The sequence below is a fragment of the Typha angustifolia genome, chromosome 5, assembly GCF_048772165.1.
Source record: "Typha angustifolia cultivar Huaian chromosome 5, ASM4877216v1, whole genome shotgun sequence".
In the NCBI taxonomy this organism is placed as follows: Eukaryota; Viridiplantae; Streptophyta; class Magnoliopsida; order Poales; family Typhaceae; genus Typha; species Typha angustifolia.
The window spans coordinates 4,460,797-4,483,297 of record NC_133243.1 but is presented as its reverse complement, the minus strand read 5'-3'; the positions used below and the strand labels follow the sequence as shown (position 1 = coordinate 4,483,297).

The window sequence follows — 22,501 nt, the reverse complement described above, 5'->3', positions numbered from 1 at the left end:
TATTTATTTCAATGATTTGGAACAAACCAGTCCAATATGCATTGAATTTTTGCTGGGTCAGCAGACAATTTGAAAAGAGATCTATGCCCCAAATAATCTAGCTGACTAAGTGCTATGAGCCTATGGCACATTCAGGTTTGTTTGCATAAAAGGAATGATAAAACTTGCTTGAGATGGTCTAGGTGTGCAAATAAGTTGAAATGTAATATGTCATAAAAGAAGTACTGGAACAAACCTCCTAATAAAAGGCTGAAATTATGTTAAAAGTAAATTTTTGTAAACAGGGATTAAACTATATTTGTACTAGAACAAACCTTCTATAAAGTTTAAGATTTCAAAGGAAAATTGATGCGAACCGATTCAAATCGGATCACATCAAAGGGAGATTAGGCTCAATGGATTGAGTTTAATTATCTTATTTGGTTATTTGGTTTAGTTAGAGTCTTAGCAGATTAGAATTTTATTTAATTAGCTAAATTCAGCTCTGTGCAGTTTTGAAAAAATATTCACAAAATATTTTATCAGATATCGAAATTATATCAAACCAGTTAGATAAGATCGTTAATCTCCAGATCTACAACTTTGGTATTCACGACTTCTCCAAATTTAGGATTTATCTGTGGCAAAACGAAGGTCCATTTATTTTAGACTTTTTGATTTAATCTCTATATATAGGGTCTTGTGACTTGTATTTTAGGCATGCTTGGAATGAAAGATTAATTGGCTTTTGGCCACGGTCTCGTCTAGCTTCTAATCTCTCTCTACCGCCGATCCCCCTAATCCCGTAGAGCAGGCCTACTTCTCCTTCTTTGTCTCTTTATCTTAAACTGTCTCTACCTCCCGTATGATTTTTACCACAGTTACTGAGCAATCATAGTCTTCAACCTCTATCGCATCTACATCCGCAAACCACCATTATCTATTGCCCAGCCACCTCCATGAACTACTTGGCCTTCACTCCATTATCACCTCACCTCTATCCTATACCTAAGAATCTGTGCCTTCACCTGCAGATCACAAATCCTATGCCAAACCGCTACGAATCGGATTAGGTCGGTTCGTAACAGAATTATGTAAAAAAAACAATAAAGCCACCTTATCTCTCTCAACTTTTATTTTATATCCTTAATCTATCTTAAGACTTTTTCTCTGGGTACATATCTATTTAACAAAAATATGATCATTTAAGTAATTTTATTATCTCTGTTAATAACATTTCTATCTGCATTCTAGTCAAAAGTGACAGGAAAGCCCATGGAGAGTTTTTGACCATACTAACTCCTCCCTTATAGTTGACTTATAAATATGAAACTAGATAGTCTTTGCTAGTCTAGTTAGGATCATCCAGCTCAGCAAAATCATTAAATCAAATGGCTATTTTAATTAGTAAATTGCTAAATGGAATAATGAGTTATATGAAAAATGCTTTCCTAAATAAGTCGCTTAAGATTGCTTTTCTTAATAAGTCAGTTTACTTGGTAAGTGAATTATATTAGTTACGGACTAAGTAAGTCGCTTATACGTAGTCAGGACTAATTATTTTAACATAAGTCACTTATCCGATCAGCAATTTATTGAGAAAAATAATTTCTAAATGAGTCGTTGACTTAATACATAATTTATTAGTGAAAACCGAATGGATCTCAATTCAATTCGACACCATAAACATTCACTTAAGTTTATATTAATGTTTATAAGCCAACTATTGTTGTTCTAAATTTTTGAGAAAAATGTAGTATGATTATAAACTTGCTTATATAAATAAAGTTTAGGATAGTAATATAATTTTTATTTAAATATAGGAAGTAAATATATTTGATGTAATTATATAAAAGCTCAAATCAAATGGCCTTGACTAAGCTCGACAACCCTAGGTCGATTTAGTAACGGGCTATATGGGCTAGGGTTTTGCTTGCCCATCTCGACTCGAGCGCCCAGCCCGACTAGCTCTCTTGTAGCTCGATCCATCAAGCTTGCTCATCTGTCTGTCTAATAGTTATTTAATTTCACATTTGAAATTTGGTAATTGAAGATTAGTTTATAAGTGTTTCCAGATGAAAGCTAACCAAAATGTTTTACTAGTATAGTAACATTGTTAATATGTTTTTGAGAAGACCCGTGGTCAGTATGTTCTGCTAGAGCTCGATATCTCACGGATTAGTGGATAACATATTGAAATATTCTAGCCCATCCGAATTTGCTCCGACTACACAGAATGATGGGCAAACTGACAAAGAGAAGCCCGGTTGTCCCGAAAAATCCGAAAAGTCCGACCCGAACCTAGCCCTAGCCGAGCCATGCGAGTTCTATGATCAAACTTTATAGGGCATAGAACACCATACACATATTACCCTATTACACCCCTAACTTCTAGACAAAACCGTTAAAAGGACTTCACTAATTAGGATAAGGTCCCTCTAAAACCCTCGCTCTCATTTCCCCCCATCCTCTCACTCGCTTTCTCTCTCGTCTTCTCTGCCATGGCCGCAGTCTCCTCCGACTTGGCCACCGCCTTCTTCGGCTTCGCCAAGCGTGGCGCCGCCATCTCCCTCCGGCCCCGCTCCTCGTTCCTCCATCTGCAGTCGCGAGGCGTCTTCGCCGCTGTTCCTTCCCGCGCCTTTGCCATCGATGTGGCCAATCGGACGGCGGTCATCGGATTCGACCGGCTCGTTAGGTCTGCGTCCTATTCGCGGCGGTTCGCCGCGTCCGCTGCCGCGACGGAGGAGGGCGCCGACCTCACGACGAAGATCCCGCCCGATGATCGCATTCCGGCCACCATCATCACCGGTTTCCTCGGGTCGGGAAAGGTGAGTGATTTTGCTCGTAAAGGATGTGTGATGAATGTTTTACTATGGTGTAAGTTTTGATTTGAGGTGAAAAGGCGACAACTTTGATTGGATTGTGATTTTTTTTTCCCTAGTCCTATTTCTTGTGTAACGTGATGCTTGGGTGCATTGGCGCGTTTGGGCTAGGAATTAGTATTAGTATTTTGTGTATCATTTTGAGCTTGCAAATGAGTTATTACGCTGTTTCTTACCTTTTCATGTGATTAGTATTCCGATGTAATTTATGTTTCTTCATTGTGCTAACTGATATGCTTCTCCATTGACAGACGACTTTGTTGAATCATATCCTGACTGCTCAGCATGGAAAGCGCATAGCAGTAATTGAGAATGAGGTACTAATCTATGTGTTTCTTAAATTTTGAAGTCCAAACTTTATGCAATATATTGCTGATCTCTCTCTCTCTCTGTCAATTAATTAGTCGCATGATTTTTTTTTTGTTCTGATTAGTTGCATGAATAGCTAATGACTTACATGTGTATTAACAAACATCAGAATTTTAAACCTACTTTATTTTATACACTTATATTGAGTAATGGCCGATTGGCATCTAGTCATCTATAACTTCCTGCTACAACTTAGTTTACTGGACAATAATAAATGGCATTGTTTGCAGTTTATCTGAATCATGCACACAGCATGATAATTATTAGCGGTTGGATCTTAATAACAAATAGGAGACAGCAATGTTAGTAGAAGTTTGTAAAATATTTGAAATCTTACCGTGTTACTTGCTAGTCACTACTAAGTCAGTACTCAGTACAATCTTTTATAAAATAGATATAGTCAAATATGAGTTTCTTCAATTGACTCGAGTCTAGAGAAGAAGAAAGGTGGTGCAATGCTTGTCTGGTTATAGCAATCACCATTGCCAAATAAAGGATGAGGAAGAATGATCTCATGAAACATTACCTTTCCCTTTTAATTTGGGTAGAGTAATCTTTTTCGCTTTTATTGGAGGAAGCATGGACTTAAAGCAGTTACAGACTGTTTCTATAGTTCCTCTCCATTCTAGGATCCTCCTAAAACACTATTGTTGACTTCAACAATGCATTGAAGGCATACTGACTTCTTGAATAATAAAAGATTAATATAAGAAACTTGGTACTCTTTTACTATGGCAAAGTCGTAATTACTGTAGTTTTCTTTTCTTTTGTGGGATCCTTCCAAATCACGATCATTTAGTTGAACAGTGAATTGAGGGCTGATGTCTTGATAGAATAGAAATAGTTTCATACCCAAGGACTCAACTATGGTAAACGTGCCATCTTACTCTATCCTTTTTTAGCCCTAGTGAATGAAGGTCAACATTTTGATTCATGTTTGCCATTGTGCTTATTTATTTTTGCTATGGGATCTGTAAATGTGCTTTCCATGTTAGACTAGTAGATAGTCTTTATATTTTATTTTAACTTCTTTGTTTCTTTTACAGTATGGAGAAATTGATATTGACGGTTCTTTAGTTGCTGCTAAAACTACTGGAGCTGAAGATATTATTATGCTAAATAATGGTTGTCTTTGCTGTACTGTGAGGGGTGATCTTGTACGGATGATTGGAGAATTGGTTGACAAGAAGAAAGGAAAGTTTGATCATATTGTCATTGAAACTACAGGTACATCTCACACATTTCCTTTTGTTGCAATATCTGATTTACATATTTTGATTGATTCATTTTTGCTGTTCCTTTTAATGTATGTAGTTTTTGTTTCTTTTTCCAGCATGTCTATATCATCAAAATCAACAAAGCAAGTGATTGACTCTTTTTTATGAATTTTCTTTAGTCATCATGTTCACGTATCTCTATTTGTCAGCTTTTTTATTATGCTTTTTAAATTTTGTTTACTAGATGCATGAACCAGTAGGGCGGCACATGCTTTATATATCATTTCAGTTGCACCTTGCAACAATCCCTTCTATGCAGTTTTTTTTACTGCAGTTATCCATACTAAAATGAAAAATTCTGAGGCTATTTTTTATCTTGAGCCATCCTTTGTCTTCGTTGATTTCTCACAGACTTGTTGGTTGTAAGTCCATAACATATATTAATAGAACTTCATGTAGTAATGTAGTTATCCTTAGCCCTAATAGGGTCTTCAGTCTTCTTGATTTTCTTCCTTCAGCCAGTTTGTTCTATATTTTTTTTTGCAAAGGCAGCTAATGTTTTTTTTTTGGTGACAATTAGGTTGTACTGCTTCAGATATGTTAATAATGAGTTTTTATCTTTCCTCTATTTGCATTTTATTCTTCGGGATACCCGTATGGACTTAAGATCATCAAATGACTTAGAAACATCTTTAGACTGTTTTCTAGTCATTAGTTACCTACTGTATGTGTATGATAGGTGATGGTGTTCAGATGGTGAATACGTAGTGTGAGACAGAAGTTGTCAAATGAGCTGAGGAGGGTCCCCTTTGGGCAATTTTCTTTCATTATCAATTAGATTTAAGGACTACTTGCTAATTATTCTAATTATTCCATAAAATTTGAAGGTCAAAAGAATTTGCTTTATAAGGAATCATTAAGACCTTTTACCTAGTGGTCATAATATTTGACCAACCAATTGTGATGTTAAATTCAGATTCAAGAAATAAGAAAGACTAATAATCTAGGTATCAACAAATAATGCAAAGGAAAGTGAAGCATATACAATCATTTTCTTATGCGGCTCAAACATAAGCGTTTCAATGGATCCTATTCATCGTGTAGACCAAGATTATAGGGGAAAGTCAATGAAATTTCTTTCTGCTTTTGTTTATCAGAGACAATATGCTTGAACCTTCTGTCTAAATCTGAAAATATCTAAGAAGTACAACAAGTACAAGAAGCTCTATTTAGCCATTGAACAAATAACAAACATGATGAGGGCCATTCTAGTTGTTTTTAACTTATATATTTCTGCAGCTTTGTTAATTATTGTAGGCCTCAATCAAGTATCCATTGTTGTACTAAAGATTATATGATGGTAAGGAAGTACATCCAAACAAAAACTCTTCCGTATGTCATTTTCCCACGAGAGCCCAAATACTTTATCTAGAATGTAATTTTGCAAAAAAGGAAAAAGAAAAAAAAAGAGAATTTAATTTTGCAACTAATCTGGGAGATATGATGGGTCCATCTTGTCGTGATATCAGTGCTCTTGCTTGTGACACATTACTTTGCTTTTAGATTAGGAATTTGTTTTTCCATATTCCTTTTGACGACATCAAAGAATATAAATATTACTCTTATTTTCGTTTTGCTACCTTCAAGTGCAGGATTATGATCATGGTTTTCTTTTTCCCTACAAATTTTGGCCATAGTGCTGTTACCTTGAATAGATTTTCTAATGCATAATGTTGTACTTAACATTTTACTTGGCTAGTGTGTTTCATGGACTTTCCTTACTATGAATGTTCCTCACTAGTGCATTTTTTAAGTTTTGCAGGTCTAGCAAATCCAGCACCTATTATTCAGACATTCTATGCCGAGGATAAAATTTTCAATGATGTGAAGTTGGATGGTGTTGTTACTTTGGTTGATGCAAAACATGCAGATTTCCATTTGGACGAGATAAAGCCCAAAGGCATAGTCAATGAGGCTGTTGAGCAAATTGCATATGCTGACAGAATTATAGTGAACAAGGTATATTTTAATTGGTAATTGTAAAATATTTGTTTCATGTGCTTATTGGATTGAGGTAACTCATTTACGTTTTTGAAGTGGCCATAGTTTAGCATGATTGTCATGATTTCTTGTTGCTGCTTGTTGTAATGATGGGTCAGTCTTTTGTTTATAGTAGGGCCCTATCAACATTTTGATGTATGAGTATTTGTAGGATAGCCTTTTGTGCTATAGATATGTAGATCCTACTAAGCAAGAACTTCATTTTGTCCAATGACTAAATCACTTAATGTTAGCATTGACTGGAATTCTAAAATATGCTTTACGAGTTGGCTTTGGAAGTTGTTTGCTAGGCAACTATTACTGAAATCCATCCATTTTTGCCTCAATCTTTATAGTTTATACTCGTAACTTTTAACAATTTTTAGCTCCATCTATTGTGGTGCACCTCGAATACTGGAATTATTCAGTGCATAGAGGTCAACATTAATACAGAATTCATGATATGCATGATGTACTGATATTGTGCTTCTGGTTCACAATATCCAAACCAGTGATTATGTGAAAGCTAATTGTTTCTTGAGTACTTACTTTCTTTTCTTGTTTACAAGTATTACTATCTGATAGTCATACAATTTTTCTCAATTCTCATATAACTCAAACTTCTATATTTAGCTTATGAAGAGAATGCAAATATGCATTATATATCCAGAAGTTGAGGTATTATGACTATGTTCTAATTATTATGCAAGTTAGGAAAGTATTCATGCAGAGCTGGTTTGCTTTATATCTTAAAATCATATAATCTACATGGTCGTTGAAGAAGCTTTATAAAGCTACTTAAGTGCCAAAAGTAATGGAAGTACCATGTATATGTAGATATCATCTGGAGTAGATTGAGGAGATATTTGTTAGGGAGATCAAGAGTTGTGACTTGATGCTAACAACCCCTTCTGCGCTAAATCTGTTTGAGCAAAGAAATGCTGGACTAATTGAAAGATAGATATTCATTGTTTTGGAGCTACAATTATGAGAACTGAAGTTGTCCTTTTCAAGGAAAAGAAGTACACAATGGCTGTGTCATCAATCAGTTGCTTATCCTTTCCACAAAGAATCAAACCATCATCTAGTAAAGAGGTTGGCATAAGGTGCTGAATGTGCTTCCTACTTGATGCTAACTCCTATCTTCTTGAGGACACTAAGAAATAGCAAAAATTTCAGAACCAAACAAATTTCTTCTCACAGTTCTATCAGTTCCTATCTTGACCTTTCTTATGTTGATAATTCAATTAGGTTCTTTATAAAGCTTTTGAGTGTCAACATGCTATATTATGGTGATCTGACTCTTTGGTTTCTGTTGCTGTAGATTGACCTTGTCGGCGAGCCTGCGGTCTCCTCATTAATCCAGCGGATAAGGGTTAGCTACAGCTTGCACCGGCTTGTGTTTCTTTTATGGAATTTCATACACTTCATATTAATTATCTTGCTTTGATGAATTCAGAATATCAATCGCATGGCTCATTTAAAGAGTGCAGAATATGGTAGAGTTGATTTGGACTATGTTCTTGGGATTGGAGGCTTTGATCTGGAGAGGTTTTATTCCTTATATTTCTTGCTTTTACTATTCTACAGAGAAATAAGTTTTTCTAGCTGAATTTATTGTCAAGGCCACCAAACTATTAGATATTTTTTGGCCTTTGGCTTCTCTTATGCCCTAATATGTGTTGTTGATACTTGATAGCATATGTATATAGCTGGCACCAAGTAATTGTTGGGACAAGAGGTTTGTTGTTGCTAAACATATTAATGGCTATATAGGTTCTGTTGTTGCCAACACTTTTCTTCGTAAAAAACCCTCTGTTGCCAATACTTCATAAGAAACCCTGTTGTTGCCGACACTTTTCTTCTTAACAAAGCCTTGTGCATCGGACAGCTTTAGCATGTTGTGCCACAATTATTTGGAGGTTCTTATTATTCTAATTTGAAAGGTGAAACGAAGTCATCAGTGAAGAAGCTGCAGTAGTTCTAGTTATTCCTATCGTGTATCCCAGTTTTATAAATCTGATAAAATCTTTTATCTAACATGTTTTATTTCATGGATATGCATTTTGAATTTGATGTGACCATGATTTCCAAAAAATAAAATAAAAAATAAATGAATTCTTTATGGCAGTCATTTCTTAATTTGTGACAAAGCCAATGAGGGAGTCAGTAGTTTCTCCACATGGGTGCATGTAGAAGCTGCATCCCCATTTTCTCTGAATTAGAACTAATGGTTATTCCATTATGTATCCTGTTTTTGAATTCGTGGCATGAGTCAATGATTCGGTAAGTATTTCATCCCAGGATTGAGAGTGTTGTCAATGCTGAAGGTTCACATGAAGACCACCCAAAGCATGAACATGATCATGATCATGACCACCATCATGACCATCATCATCACCATGAGGATCATGACCATCACCATGGTAGGTGCATCTTTATTTATTTAATGAACTATTTGTTATTGGATGTGAATGCAACTTGAATGCATGAATCTCTTTAACTATGCTTGTGCTAACTATGTTAGTAACTTAGTATAGTGATTTTCAAGTTGCAATTGCATCATTTATGTAGTCATCTAATCATTATGTGCTGTTTCTTCATGGCTTACAAGTTCTGCTATGTTGTGTGATATCAGTGTTATTACATTATGAAAATTTATGATTGACAATAGTAATTGTAAGAATGATCTTTAGGAAATTTTCTTTTGACTAGGCTTTATGTTGGCCATTGTTTTTGTTAATTTTGGAAGTAGTTTCCTTAGATTCTCTCTTAGTGCAATGTTTTACTTAATCTTTTGAGTTTCTTTCTTCTCAGTTTTTGACAAAATGAAAATTTATCATTTGATGAATGACAAGTTACTCTATGACTGTAACACTTGCGCTTCATCAAAATAAAACCATAATACTTGCAATGACAAAATCTGTGTAGACATGGATGGGCTTATTATACGTAATAGCTGACATAGTTTCTATATGAAATTTGTTTCTCCCCTCTGCTTGTACTCTTTCAAGTATATTACCCTGTTCTATGAACAATAAACTATTTTTCAATCTCTTAATATTTCCATGACTTTAAACTGGAACTAAGAAGGTTAAAGTGGATGCTACCAACTTAGCTAAACAAAATTCCATGGGAAGCTCCACCTTTTTGTAGTATTACTAAGATGTCAATATAGCTGATTCTTCAGGTTTAATCAGTGTCGTGTTTGTTCTGAGAAACCCTTAACCTGCACAAGGAAGCTAGAAAAGTGACTGAAGTTATCTTAGACAGTCCAACCCACAGAACAAAACCCTTAACCTGAACAAGGAAGCTAGAAAGTGACTGAAATTTTGTCTAGACAGTCCAACCCAATCTGGCAACTTGGTTCAAAATGAGTAATTATTCAAATAGGAGGCTTTTTGACAGGGAAGGGAAGGCCAAAAACATGGAAGTAGTAAGAAACAGAATCGTAGCACTTATTTGATGGAGACTCTTGTATTAGATGGAGTTGAATGGAGGAAAATGATCCATATGGCTGGCCCAGAATAGTTGGAACTTGGAACTGAAGGCATGGTTATTGTTCATCTGTTTGTTTCTTATGTGAACATGCAAGCATGGCTTAAGTCTGATTCCCACCTCATGACTCCTATAGCTGGTCCCAAATAGGACTGAAGGTTTGGTTGTGTATGCACGCGTGTTCTCTTTCTTGGGTGGAATGGCAAGCACAGTATAATTCTCAACCCATTTTATCATGCAATAATAGTCTGATTAACTATCTTAGAGTTAGGTTAACTTCAATCTTGTCTGATTTATTTACCGTGAATTGATTTTGATATATGATTTTAACCTAGTATTAGAAATGCTGTGGCCCTATATTCTGTTCTGTCTAGTTTTCTGATATGAAGTTTGTAAATCCTACTTGGCAGCGAGATGCTTGCTATCTAGGTCCCTAGGAAGGTAACATGAGTTGGCAGCTGATTGTGAAACTATGCATGTTCTTTGATGGACTTGCTTGCGTTTTAGCACTATGTAATAACTATGTAATAACTATGTAATAAAACATGATATTTTGGGGAAAGTGTGGCCTACTAGCCATGGATAGCGACAGTCATGCAACTATTCATGAATTATTAGCTCAGTCATGGTTTATTTCTTCCACTTGGTTGCTGGAGTAAAATCTTGACTAGCCTATAATAATTACATGGAGAGTACATTTTTAGCTATTGCAAGTCTGGAGAATATTTTCATCCAAATGTTTTATCCATCTTCAGCATCCAGCCCTGCAGTCATGTCTACCACATTTTCATGCATCGGGTTGATAGCAACAAAGGACAGTTGAACCTTCTTGAATGCAATTGCAAGCCGATGACTAGGGAACTAATATCAACTCTATAATATTCCTAGCTATTCTGTGAACAAGTCCATCAATAATTGTACTTGGTCTTTGAAGAAGGCCATGAGATTTCATTTTATGCAAGGGCCTTGTACTGTTGACTAGAAAGCTGATCATATAGATGTCTGAAGCATCATTGTGCCCCTACAGGCTATGCTAGATATCATTTGCCTATATACAACCACACTTTAAGACATGCAAACACTTCATTTTTATTAGTAGGAGTGTGGGCGGCTAGGCACAATATATTTCACAGACAGATTCACTGTAATATTATTTAGTACCATGAGGCAATGCTTATCATATCATGTAGTTGTGCAATCACCTCACACTTATATAGCAAAATGATTCAAATATTTGTTGCAGATCATCATAGTGGTTCTCACGAGCATGATCATATCCATGATCCTGGTGTATCTTCTGTAAGCATTGTTTGTGAAGGGAACTTGGATCTGGATAAGGTACCACTTTTAAACTGTCTTCTGCTGCTTTAGTTTTTGCAATGTCATGAGAAAGAAATTTTATTTAGGTATAGTATGGAGAAGTGTGCATCTTAGCTGACTTGTACTGCTATATTGTACTACATGAAACTTATGTTACTCTACCTCATCTACTGCAGGCTAATATGTGGTTAGGAACATTATTGATGGAACGTAGTGATGACATATATCGGATGAAAGGGCTCCTATCCGTCAGTGGCATGCCTGAGAGATTTGTCTTTCAGGTCAGCTTTATTGTTTATTTTTTGTGATTTGTCATTGGTAAAGGCTACTTTTCTTTTGCCTAGTTGCTATATTGTAGGAGAAACTGTTTGAAATTCAAACAGAGATCTCTTTGGTTTTAGAATATCTTATTTGGTTAAAATTGCTAAACTCTAGGAGACCCGGTTGTTGGTTTTTGTTAGATTAGTTTTGTTATAGATTAAATTTGGAAAGATTCTAATAAGGTTAAGTTGCGATTTGATGGAATTCCGAAAACAAGGAGAAAAATTATGAATCTATCTTGTAGGGGATTCCATGTTTATCTCTTCCTCTCATTTTCGTCTCTTTTTCTCTTCCCCTTCTCCTTCCTCTTTTCTTCCTCCTATTCTTCTCCTTTTCTCTTTCCTTTCATCATATTATCTTTTGTGGTGGAATCTACACCTTCTCTTATTCCGTAAACGAGCCGGCTCAAGCTTAGACTCGGCTCGATATTAATTTCGAGCCTTAGAATTGGGCTTAGGCTTGGCTCAGCTCAACTTGAGCTGAGCCTTCTGCTCGAGCCTGAAATGAGCCTATCATTAAGCCTTATTTAAGCCAATCCAGATCAAGCTGGACCAAGCTAGATCGAGCCTAAGCCGGGCCAAAGAAGAAGAAGAACAAGAAGATCGAAGCCCGCGGGACGGCGCCGAGAGACCCGTCGAAGAGTTGCGTGGCGAAGGTGCTGATCCACCTCGATCCGCTAGTAATTTGCCGGCACCACGGCAGCTTGACAAGGCGGCACTACGACGGCTTGTCGTTGCCGAAGGAGGAGGCAGCACTGGCAGAGGAGGCGGGGATGTGGAAATGGGATTTGGGGATTAGGGATTTTTCGCACTCCTTTTATACCGAGCCTATCGAGCCGAGCCTGAGCGAGCCGGCTTCAGCTCAGACTTGGCTCGATATTAATTTCGAGCCGGTTTTGGCGGCACGGGCTCGGCTCATCTCTAACTGAGTCGAGCTGGACTCAAGCTTCAACCGAGCCAGAGCTGAGCCCAAGCCGCTCGTTTAAATTGACAGCCCTACCCACAAGTCTAATGGATTACCTCCCTTTCCCCTATAGCCAGGTGGTTTGTCTTCTATCTCTCTTATCACTAGTGATTCTAGTATGGAGAAACATACTTGGAGGCAGAAAAGAGATTCATTAAGGTTGTCTTTTTTTCTTCGACATGATCTATGTACATCTTTTATTTTTTCTCATCCTTAAGGCCATATCAGTATTTTAGTGTGGTTTTGTGATTAGTAGGGCTGCCAGAATGCTGAAACATTCATTTCTTAATGTGAAACATAAAACATTTGATATTTCTGCATTTTTATCCGGTACACTAGTATGCATCCAACATAGCTTATGGATGCCTAGAATGTACAAATTTTGGCTGCACGGATATTCCAATAATTACTTTTGATGTAGTTCAAGGGTGAGAGAAAAGAAAATAATCTTTCCAGTCACAACCATATCTTTTAAGCACTTAACATTGTTGTCAGATTCATGTTTCTGAGCCCAGCTCTCTGGATGAACTTTTCTATTTCTAACTTGTTCTTGTTTCTGATGCTAGATTTTGCTTATTAAATGCTCGAAACCATGTTAACTAGGTCTTGGAACAATTTTCATTACGTTGCAGCCCAGGTAGGCCTAGCTAGGCTCTTGTTTTTTTTTGAACCACACACTAGTTTTAGATATATTCTGATAGTAAGAAAGCTTCTTTTGAGTGGCTAAGGGTGTGAGTTCATATTAGGGGGTTGCAATTCACAAGTTCTTGATATGAGAGACAATGAGAGTGGCACGTGCAATCAATGGGTCATTGTGGTACTCCGACCAAATTGCACGGCCTTTCCTTCAAACCATGGTTTCCAAAATCGGCCGATTCAGATCCTGACCCGAAATGGGATCGGCCGGATCAGCCGAAACAAATATTTTTAAAGATTTAGATCGAGTCTAAAATAGATTTGATCTAGGAAACATTAATCATTGATATCTCCAGCTGTTTTCTTTTTAAGTTTTTAGTTTTTACTCTCTATCTCTTACACTTTCTTCCCACCCTTCACACTTCACTGAGCTTATCTAGTGGCCAATCTAATGAGTGCTTTTCTCTTTTTAATTTTGTCTCTCATTTCTCTACTCTTCTTCTCGCCCACTCTTTTAACTCTTCATTTTTTTTATTTCTGCAAAATAATTGTGAAGAAAGAGATCTCTCTCTTCATCTCACTTTTGTAGTAGTAATTTATAAGCATAAAAACTTATCAAATTTAGTTCATAATTCATTATAGTTTTAAGTGAGTTTCTTTTCTTTATTTTATGACTCCATATATAACTAATTTTAAAATTTAAAATTTTGTTACTGTTTCTAAATTTTTAAAATTTTTCTGTATTTTAAATAATATCTAAAATTTTAAGTAATTAAAAAATAGTTTGATTTAATATGGATAGCTGATATGACCGATACAATCGATACGATTAATATGTGAAAATCCGCATCCTACATAACCTAAATAAGTGGCAGCATTAAAAAAGTTTCATGTAATATGCTGTTGATGGTGGTTTGGAGAAATATCAGTCTGCTGTGCTCTGTATAATTTGTTGCACTACGCAAACTTGCGTAAACTATTTATGCTGCTATGATTTTCTTCTTTTCATCTATCAGATTAATCTGCTTGTGTCATTCAGTTCCAATCTTTCTTCTACTATGTGCAGGGAGTACATGACATTTTCCAGGGATCTCCTGATAGATTATGGGGAGCAGATGAACCTCGAATCAACAAGATTGTATTCATAGGGAAGAATCTAGATGTGCAAGAATTGGAGAAGGGGTTCAAAGGTTGTTTATTGTGATGAAGACGCTGTACCAGAAGCTTCAATACTTGAGAATGTAAAGCTTGCTGAATTTCGCGCAGCTAACACTAATCCAATTAGAACCACTTTTTGGGATCTCTCTGCCACTCAAAACTACATGAAGGAAAAGCTTAAGACATAAGATGTATCTCTCCTTTTGATCTATGTTGAGAATTACAATACAACTTGTATACAAAGAGGCCACTATGATCATAACATGCTGATTTTGATGTCATGCAGAATGATCTATTTACGGGCTTCTTATTAGGCCCAATAGTGAACATACACATACAATTAGACCTTTTTCTTATTTATGTATCAATCTCTGGCTTTCATATTCAATTTAGCATGTATACTTATTTTATAGTTGATACATATTTTGTTATAACAGAGACAAGGGGGAAAAAAAAGACAAATGACTTTCTTTTAGGCAAAAGTCAGATGAAATGCTTATTTGCACTGAATTTTTGGGTTTGACATATTTTAACAGGTCTAACAAGTGAAATTCAATCAGACAGGTGGAGATTTTATTTTTTGATGAGATCAAAATATTGGTGGACATGGACTCAAAAGTTTTTTTTTTCATCATTCAAGAGCTCATATTTTAGATACATATTGTACAGTGAGTTATACTCCAAATTGATATATTGCTGAGTTATTGTTTCAAACTAAATGCTATGATATATGCAGAACTATTTTTTTAAAATTTTTTTTAACTTTCCTTCACTTCTTCCTGCATAAGGTGGGGATCAACTATTGCACAGCTATGATATGGCTGAGTGATCAAGCTTAAACTATTGAATCAACTAGATTTGGCCACTTAATTGGCTCCATCACTTACACTTAATGTGAGCCAACAAAGATCTATGGGGTTGATACAATCAAAAAGCTGAGAGTAGAGAGTAGACAGGTCAAAGTAGACATTTATTCTGTGACATATATTATTATCTTTGATCTTGTTGAAATTAAAGTTACCAACTTGGGAGTATATTAATAACCTGTAGCAATGATCATACAACTAAATTAAGTGCTATTGCTTTTGTAGACAATTAGGTTGACTGGGCACAGAACTCAAATCACACTTTTGTACACATTTAGAACTATGTTTCCCAAATGCTTAGTAAAAGGTATAAAAAAGAGATTATTATATTTATGCCTCTTAAATTATTTCCATTTTCACAAAGACCTTTAACCCTCCAAAATATCTCTTATGTTAATTGCCCATTAGTTTTTTCTAATAAATATTACGCGACGGGCACTCGATCAATTTTAATAAAAAAAATTAAAGGTAAAATATTTAGATAATTGAGGGTCAAAATGTTAATAAATAAATTTATAAACGGTTTTATATACTTCAAAGATCTAGGTATAATTAACCTTAAAAAATGGCAAGCAAAAAGAGACCATTTCCTATTTTTCGACCTGAAATTAAGCTCACTGTCAAGCATAAATAAAAAGGTGGTCAACATTTGGACCACCCAATAATTAAAGCTTTCCAAACTCTGATAACATTATTGTGTCTAGTTTTTTTGACCAAAATAGCCTCATTTTTTAAATACCGAAATAGATTACCCTTAAACTTATTTACCTAATGGGGTATAATTTACTGTAGCTCTAATAAAAACGGCTCATCAGATAATTTTTTCCCTAAATTATAGAAATACTAAGTTATTTATATACATAAAACGCTGAACAGATCAGCATTTTAGGATAAGATAAAATAGTTGAGCTGATCAGCGTTTTTGCCTAAGAGAAAAATGCTGATTTTAGAGCTGCAGCAAATTATACTTTGTTTGGTAAATAAATTTGAGGATAGTCTATTTTAGTAAAAAAATTTTAGAAGGGCTAGTTTTGTCAAAAACTCTTATTGTGTCAACTATAAGTAATATATATATATATATATATATATATATATATATATATATATATATATATATATATTTGTTGAAATTAGTTATAAGTACTAATTAATAATTAGTTCATACAAGTTGAGAGATTGGACAATAGATGTCGGCCTTTTTGGTTAATGACATGATGGATTAGGCCATCCACTACATAAGATAGAAAGGATCTCAAGCCAAGAATCTTTGTATATATAATAGTGATTATTTGAATAATTTAATAGGAAAATTTGCAAAAAAGAAAAAGAAAAAATCTTTGTATATATTAACTAGCTTATACTTTTTCTTTAAATTTATCAAAAATATCAACAAAAAGAAAAGAAAAGAAAAGCTTGAGTAACCTTAAACTCACATTAGCTCAATAGAATGGAAATATTCTGTATCTCACCATCTTATTATATAGAAATAGTTTGATTAACTATAGAATTTTAAACATATTAACTTAAATAAAATGAATTATTTTTGTTCAGTTAAGTAATGTGAGTCTTAGTTAAGTTAAATAAAATGAAATGTTTGTCACCGTCAATTTGTTATTCATTTTTCTCCATATTTTATAGAATTATTTATAATTAAATAAATCGGGTGCAATCCAATTATGAGATAATAGAATAAGTCACGAAACATTTAAGAATAAATAAACTTTCAACAGAAGTGGAAACTTAACGGTGTTCCAACTAAAACGGTGTCGTTGAGATTTAAACATGAGTATATTAATAGGAACCCTTTTAAGTACTATCCTATTAGCAAAGAATTGATATATTTGGTTTGTTGATCTAGAAAAGTTTACAAGTAAATCTAATCAATAAACTAACCCCATGATCCTAACAATCTCTTACAAAGATATTGATACAAATTAGCACCTAGTAGACCCTTATGATCTGATCTCTTATAATCTCTTGGCAGATTAAGACTTATAGCATCTCAAATCTAATTACTTTTCTTGCAGGCCACTTTGTCTTTCCTGATGGTTTGCAAAGAGAGATGCATATGTTTGATTAATAGCCTCAATGAGGAGATCAAGCAAGATAACTTTTCTCCATTAAATCTTGGGAGAGGTTTCATGGAGGAGTATTCACTTTAAGCTCATGATTGCTGCTTACACCCAAAGGAGATTGTTTTTTTTTCTTTAAAATCTCTCCATAAATTAAGCTTGTGATTCTTTTGGTCAAGGATACTTTTGGGTATTTGCCCATAGCTTCTTTCATTTGTTTGGCATTGGATTTGCCATGATTCTAGCCTTCATATACAATTAAATTGTATAAATATTGTGCCATTAATTTATCCTAATGTCAAAAGGAAGGTTCAACTTAATATTATTCATCTATGAGTAAAGTATTATTTTAAAATATTAGTTAGAAGACCATGCTTAAAATCATGACCACTTGGATTGAGAGAGCACCATAATAACCATTTAAATGCATGTGTAAACTTTACATCACATAACATGCCAAAGTTTTAAGTTTAGATCTTGTATTCACCTAGATCTGTTATAGTCTTATAGATCACCATTTAATATCATATGTGGCTTCAAAAGTGGTGGGTGGTCCAGGATTCCCTAACCACTCTGTTATCCATTAGGAAATAGACAAGAGAGAAGAAGAGACTTGATAACAACCATTGCCACAATCGTTCTGCTACAGAACTAACATCTGGCTTTCTAAGCTTTTATTACCTTCTAAAGTTTCCCACAAAGAACATATACTCTTTCTTCTCTTTCTTCTTCTTCTTCTTCTTATAAATGTACCTTTGGAAGCCTCTAAAGTAGCTGCTTGTTAGTGAATAGTTATTAAAACTCAGTGAGCATTTCTGTTGGGAAAACTTAGTCTCTAGCAATTAAGCACCACCAGGATCTCTCCAATTGTCAGAGGAACTTTTGAGTTGGATAAGGGATCAAATCAAACTCACAGGAGAGGATATAATGCACATCCTTATCCAATCTAAAAACTAAATTATAATATGGGTCCCAATTCCAAAAGAAAGAGAGAGAGAGAGAGAGAGAGAGAGAGAGAGAGTGAGGGATTAAAGAAAAAAGTTAGATGGCCTAACTGGAAAGAAAAGAAGGCCACCAAGTTTGGTTCTTGGATGGACATAACAATGAGTGTGACAGATGTGGGGGAGTGGGGAGGATCATTTGCTGCTTCAAGAAGTGGTGGTTGTTAGGCTCTCAATTGTTCACCAATGTTTGCCATAGGGTTTCATGTCCTCTCCCAGATGACCCCTTGGATTCAATTAGAGTTGCTCTTAAGCATTTAAGCCATGGCTCTTTGGATTCCCCCCAAATGTGAAAATAAAGGAGGAGAAATTAGAATGCCTTACCAGACAGGATATTGAGTCAGGCAGGGTCGGGTTACTAGATTATTGGTTCAACCGGTAGTTCACGTGGATTACTGATTTTTTTTAAAAAATTTAAATAATGTATAAATAGACCTAAATAATTCTAAAAATAAATAAGTATATATAAAAGTAGTATAATTGTATGTATATCCCTCAAAATAAATATTATTTATATAGATAAACCTCATGGTTATTTTTAAGTTAAGTTATTTAATATAAAAAGATAAAAATACTATTAAGATCTTGAAAATAAGAATAAGGATATTTTTATCTTTCTATATTTAAAATGTTCAAATTTTAGTGGTAGTTTATTCCAAATAGTATTCACACAAAAAATAAGGAATTTAAAAGGCATATATGCAAAATATTTGTATTTTGAGAGATAAACATGTAAATATTAACTTTAGATATATAGAAACTTTTCAAGAGTATATGTGCAAAAAATACTAATTTAAATTAAATATTTTTAAAATTTTAGGGCTAAAATACTATTAGGATATAGATAGAATAATCAAATATTAAGGATAATGATGTAATTTTACAAAAATAGTTAACCCAGCTAGTTTGCCAAAAATCAGTTGGGTTGCACAATTCACTGTTTCAATCACCGGGTCAATGATTTTTACTAGGTTAATTGCTTATCCGGTGTAATAACAAAAACGAATTAATTTAGTGGTCGGTTCATCGGTCCAACAACCCGATCTAATCCGATTCTAATAACTATGTGCCTTACTTTATCTTGCACCCACATATATCTTGGAAAATGATTTATATCATTAGGTTTAGAGCTTCTTATGGGAAATTAGTTCTACAATAACCTTTTTGCATTATGCTCATTGCTTGCTTGCTTTTAAGTGATTGTTCTCTTAACTTGTAGAGTGACTTGAGCTGGATTAACAGCTATATGAGAGCTTCTATTAATAATATAACAATTCCCAACTGTCGTTCTTTTAATACATAGATTTAAGGTACATATTACTGAATCATTATCTAACAACTTAAGCTTTTGAATAAATTCTTTATTTAATAAATAAACAGCTAAGAAAGCTCTAAGTTTTACATTTGGTAGGGAATAAAGACCTTACTATTTTAATTTCCTAGGATTGTTGAAGAATGTAAAGATAAGTTGCCATCCTTCTATAAAGAAGTGCACATAGATTTCCTTAGATGTGATTTACCCAAGGTTTCTTCAATTACATTAAGTAGACTAAAAGTTATTAAATTACAAGCAAGTCATCCAAACACACACATTAATTAATGATCACAAATATCCTCTCGCAATCTTAAGTTAAAAGCCTACCTAGGTAGAGGAAGATCACTTTTTTCATCTGGATATTAAAATGATGAAATGACTTGAATAACTCTACTCCCGCTGAGTAAATATAAACCGGAAGAGAAATTTTAGAGCAGTTTAACGGTATAAAAGTAAATTCCGGGAGGGTAAAAAGTACCGGGGCATCGTTAACTTTGGATGAAAATTCTAATAATTGCAATCCAATCAAAAGTTCGCAAGGTCTATTGATATTAAAAGAAAAGTTCAACGAGTACACTGATTTTAATTTCCATTTTACGTCGCCCTACAGGAACCTTCAATGTAACAGTATTTGTCGCCCTAAATCTACTTACTACTTCATCAACAATGATAATAATTACACATCAAACAGTACTGCAAGAAAGAAAAGGAAAGGAAAGGAGAATCTTTTCTTCTAGCTATCACTCATTTATGATCAAACTGGTTGCTAAACAACAAGCCAACACTCTTAGATGCCCTCCAAACTATTCTTCTAACAAAACAAAACACTAGTGGTTGCACAATGCTGAGATTGCTTAGTTGTTGCTGGTCTTCTTGGATCCTTCTGGTTGGTATCAAATTCTCAATGGTGGCTTAGTTTGCAAGAAAGAGAGAATGCTTGTAGTTTTTAGTCTTTTTTTTGGATTAATTACATTTAAACGCGCAAATTATCATCATCTTTCTAACAAGTTAAAACGAAGAATAACATCAAATGATCATCTTACTATCAAAATTTCCTCTCTTTCAGAGATATTTATGTAGTTAAAAGTGAAGTAATTTAGGATGTTTTTGTGAACTTTGTTTGCACGCATGGTTTTGGCTTTGTCCATTTCTTGGAATGAAGGAAGGAAGCTTAGATTGCAATCCAATTATAATGATGAAATGCTACAGAGAATATATTTTATATATATATATATATATATATATAGATTGCATGCAAATCTTTCATTCATTCAGTAGTATTGATGTAATGAGTTTGGTATGATGTCTCCTTCTCTTGTCTACCAATTACCAACTCCCTTACTCTGCACAACAAGCAACTCATTAATGACACCAACTGCTCTGAATGCTATCTTTCTCGAATACTACATCAATATGTACTCCTCCTCTAGGTGTTGATTTCTTGGGGAATTTATAAAGAAAACCTACTTTATTTTTTATTTTATTTTAATAATTGTCATAGAATAATTATTCTTGGTCTCAATTTTCACCATTTTCTATATAAATCATCTGACTTTTTTTAACACATAGACACTCTTGAATTATTGAAAATATCTCGTATCCTGGCATCGTACATGGAAAAATTGAGAAAACTAAGCTATCTCCCTAAGAAGATCAATAATATTCTGGTAAATTAAACCCCCGAAAATTGGAAATAGAAAAAACTAGAACTGTCACCTCCCGGTCTGCTGTAGTCAGCCTCACGATGTGCCTGACTAGCTAGTTTGCCGTCTCCATGGCTTTCCCTTATGCCAGCCCCTCCTCATCAAGGCTTGAGAGTGCCGATCTTCGCTCGGGTCGACTCCGAGGCTCTACCCTAGTTTTTCATTAGTTCCTCTTTTATTATTCTTCTCTCTAAAATGTAAGGGTAAATATGTCATATAGCTAGCATCTCATGTGACTTACACGTGATAATTAATGGATGCAAAAGATAAGTCTATTTTGCATTTATTTCCTTAAAATATCCGAATATTAGTTTAATTATCAATTATCATATAGATGATGAGTTAATGTAACCGCCCGCCTTTTCTCACCCCTCTCTCCCTCTTTTTCCTATCAATAAATATAATTAGGAGGGCTCTTCTGATAAAATTTATATAGTAATTAAATTAAACTCAAAAGTGTTCTTAAGGAACAAAAGCAAGGATAAACGATTAGGGTGTATTCTAAACTTCCCTAATTTAATTCTAGGGGGTTTTGCGTATATATTTTTTAAAAATCTCTTATTTACTTTATACCCCTTTAAAATTGATATCAAACATATTTACTCGGTTACTTATCAAGTTAAATCTCAACAATTTAATATAAAAAGATAAATATACTCTTAACTAAGAGAAATTGATAAATAAACTAATAATACTTTTAGCTTTTTATGTCTAAATTATTAAAATTTTAACGGTAAATTTTTTTAATATATTTTGAGGGGTATATGTATAAATATCAATTTTAGAGGGGCATCTAAGCAAAAAAAAAAAAAACTTTCTCTTCTATATCTACTCTTGATATTTTAATCTCATTGAGATAAAATCCAAGTTATTTAAAATTAGAACCTTCGAACAACCTCTTTATATATATATATATATATTTATAAATATATTTCTAAATAAATAATCATTTAATATTCCAAACTATGGATCGAAGAAGATCGAATCCTCCATAAACCTTCTTATAAGAAGTTTCTAGAAGAGCCTGTCAGAATACTTTTATTCCGCAGTTGCCAGGGCTGCTGCTTATTCTATCCGGAAAACTTATCCGTTTCATAATATTATAACAAGATTAAAATAATTATATAAAATAAAATGAGGGTCTATATGAAAATAAGTAAT

The 22,501-nt window shown here is 34.2% G+C and overlaps 1 protein-coding gene across 1 annotated transcript; it reads left to right on the top strand.

The window, feature by feature from the left end:
- The first annotated feature begins 2,405 nt into the window (after positions 1-2,405).
- LOC140760290 (uncharacterized) lies at positions 2,406-14,770 on the top strand. The gene is made up of 10 exons (XM_073097196.1): positions 2,406-2,807; positions 3,113-3,178; positions 4,277-4,457; positions 6,270-6,466; positions 7,812-7,862; positions 7,947-8,038; positions 8,792-8,913; positions 11,229-11,323; positions 11,482-11,586; positions 14,292-14,770. The coding sequence occupies exons 1-10, from the start codon at positions 2,481-2,483 to the stop codon at positions 14,427-14,429; spliced, it is 1,374 nt and encodes a 457-aa protein (XP_072953297.1). The 5' UTR covers positions 2,406-2,480; the 3' UTR covers positions 14,430-14,770.
- The last annotated feature ends 7,731 nt before the right edge of the window (positions 14,771-22,501 follow it).

Bases quoted from the DNA above. Each gene is read 5' to 3' on its own strand.
- LOC140760290 (XM_073097196.1), top strand. From the start codon at position 2,481: ATGGCCGCAGTCTCCTCCGACTTGGCCACCGCCTTCTTCGGCTTCGCC. The intron at 8,039-8,791 runs GTTTTATTCCTT...ATTTCATCCCAG, and splicing joins GGAGGCTTTGATCTGGAGAG to GATTGAGAGTGTTGTCAATG. The intron at 11,324-11,481 runs GTACCACTTTTA...CATCTACTGCAG, and splicing joins GGAACTTGGATCTGGATAAG to GCTAATATGTGGTTAGGAAC.